The 1,272-nt window shown below is 58.6% G+C and overlaps 1 protein-coding gene across 1 annotated transcript in view; it reads left to right on the top strand.

Moving 5' to 3' along the window:
• The window catches only part of VWF (von Willebrand factor), a 125,850-nt gene that overhangs the window by 45,936 nt on the left and 78,642 nt on the right, over positions 1–1,272 (top strand). Inside the window, 1 exon segment of the mRNA XM_010845201.1 lies at positions 582–797. Coding sequence (XP_010843503.1) covers positions 582–797 — 216 coding nt within the window.

Below are 1,272 nucleotides of genomic sequence, written 5' to 3' on the forward strand. Positions count from 1 at the left end.
TTCCATGGATGGAGCGCCCACCGCGGGGGAGGGGGCCCCCAAACCCCTGAGATCCCCCTTGTTCCAGTTTCCTGAACACTGTGCCCATGGTGAGGGGGTTGGAGCCGGTGGGTCTTTCTTTTCATCCTCAGCATTTGATTATCTGGATCATTTATTCTTCAAAGTCTCTTTACTGAGCACCCTCTGTGGGCCACACCCTGGGGAAGAAAAGAATAGTCCACACTTCTTTCCCTGGACCTTCTCAGTCTGTCTGAGCAGCAATTACATTACCGGAAGATAGATGCAGGGGGTGGCCATCCGCAGATTGGTCTGCCTCAGCATCTGGGGCCTACATCAACCGCGCCCTCTTTCCCAACTCATCAGGGAACAGTTTCTCCCTGGGAAATGCAGTTGATTGTGTATTGAAGCCAATCAAAAAAGAATATTGGCTGCGGAAGAAAAATCGCCATGGTTCCCAGACCAGAGAGAAGCTGTTTTTGCTGTTGGCTCAGCCTAGAGGGGGCGAGTTTAGGGATTTTGGTCTTGGGGTCCGAGTGCGCGTGCCCGTGCGCGGTCGGGACACGCCCCTCCTTTCCCCACAGCCAAGTTCGCAGACCAGGCCTGCGCCATCCTGACGTCCCCCAAGTTCGAGGCCTGCCACAGCGCCGTGAGCCCGCTGCCCTACCTGCGCAACTGCCGCTACGACGTGTGCGCCTGCTCCGACGGCAGAGACTGCCTGTGCGACGCGGTGGCCAACTACGCAGCGGCCTGCGCCCGGAGGGGCGTGCACGTCGGATGGCGGGAGCCCAGCTTCTGTGGTAAGTGTCCTCCCCGTCTGCTGCCCCTCCAGGCCAACCAGCAGGATCCGCTGGGATGCCCTCTGCTCTGGGCCAGGTCAGAGCACTGTCTTTGCTTTATTGCCACTGGGGAAGGAGCCCAGGGCATCTTCTCCCATCCCTCACCCCTCCCATTTCCTGGAAGGACAGGGCAGTGGGGACTGGGGTCCCTGCCTGGCAGAGATTTCTGAGGCTGCTGCTACCTGGTGTGGGATACACGTAGGGTGGGGGTGAGGAGCGAGTGGGTCCCAGATGCCCATGGGTTCCTGCATACCTGGAGGGTCTGATGAAGCAATGGGAGAGAGGCAGGTGCCAGTCCTCTGCTTGAATGTGTGTGTGCTAAGTCACTTCTGGGTTCAATCCCTGGGTTGGGAAGATCCCCTGGAGAAGAGAAAGGCTACCCACTCCAGTATCCTGGTCTGGAGAATTCCATGGCCTGTATAGTCCATGGGGTCGC

This window comes from Bison bison, unplaced genomic scaffold, assembly GCF_000754665.1.
Source record: "Bison bison bison isolate TAMUID 2011002044 unplaced genomic scaffold, Bison_UMD1.0 scf7180017864213, whole genome shotgun sequence".
Taxonomy (NCBI): domain Eukaryota; kingdom Metazoa; phylum Chordata; class Mammalia; order Artiodactyla; family Bovidae; genus Bison; species Bison bison.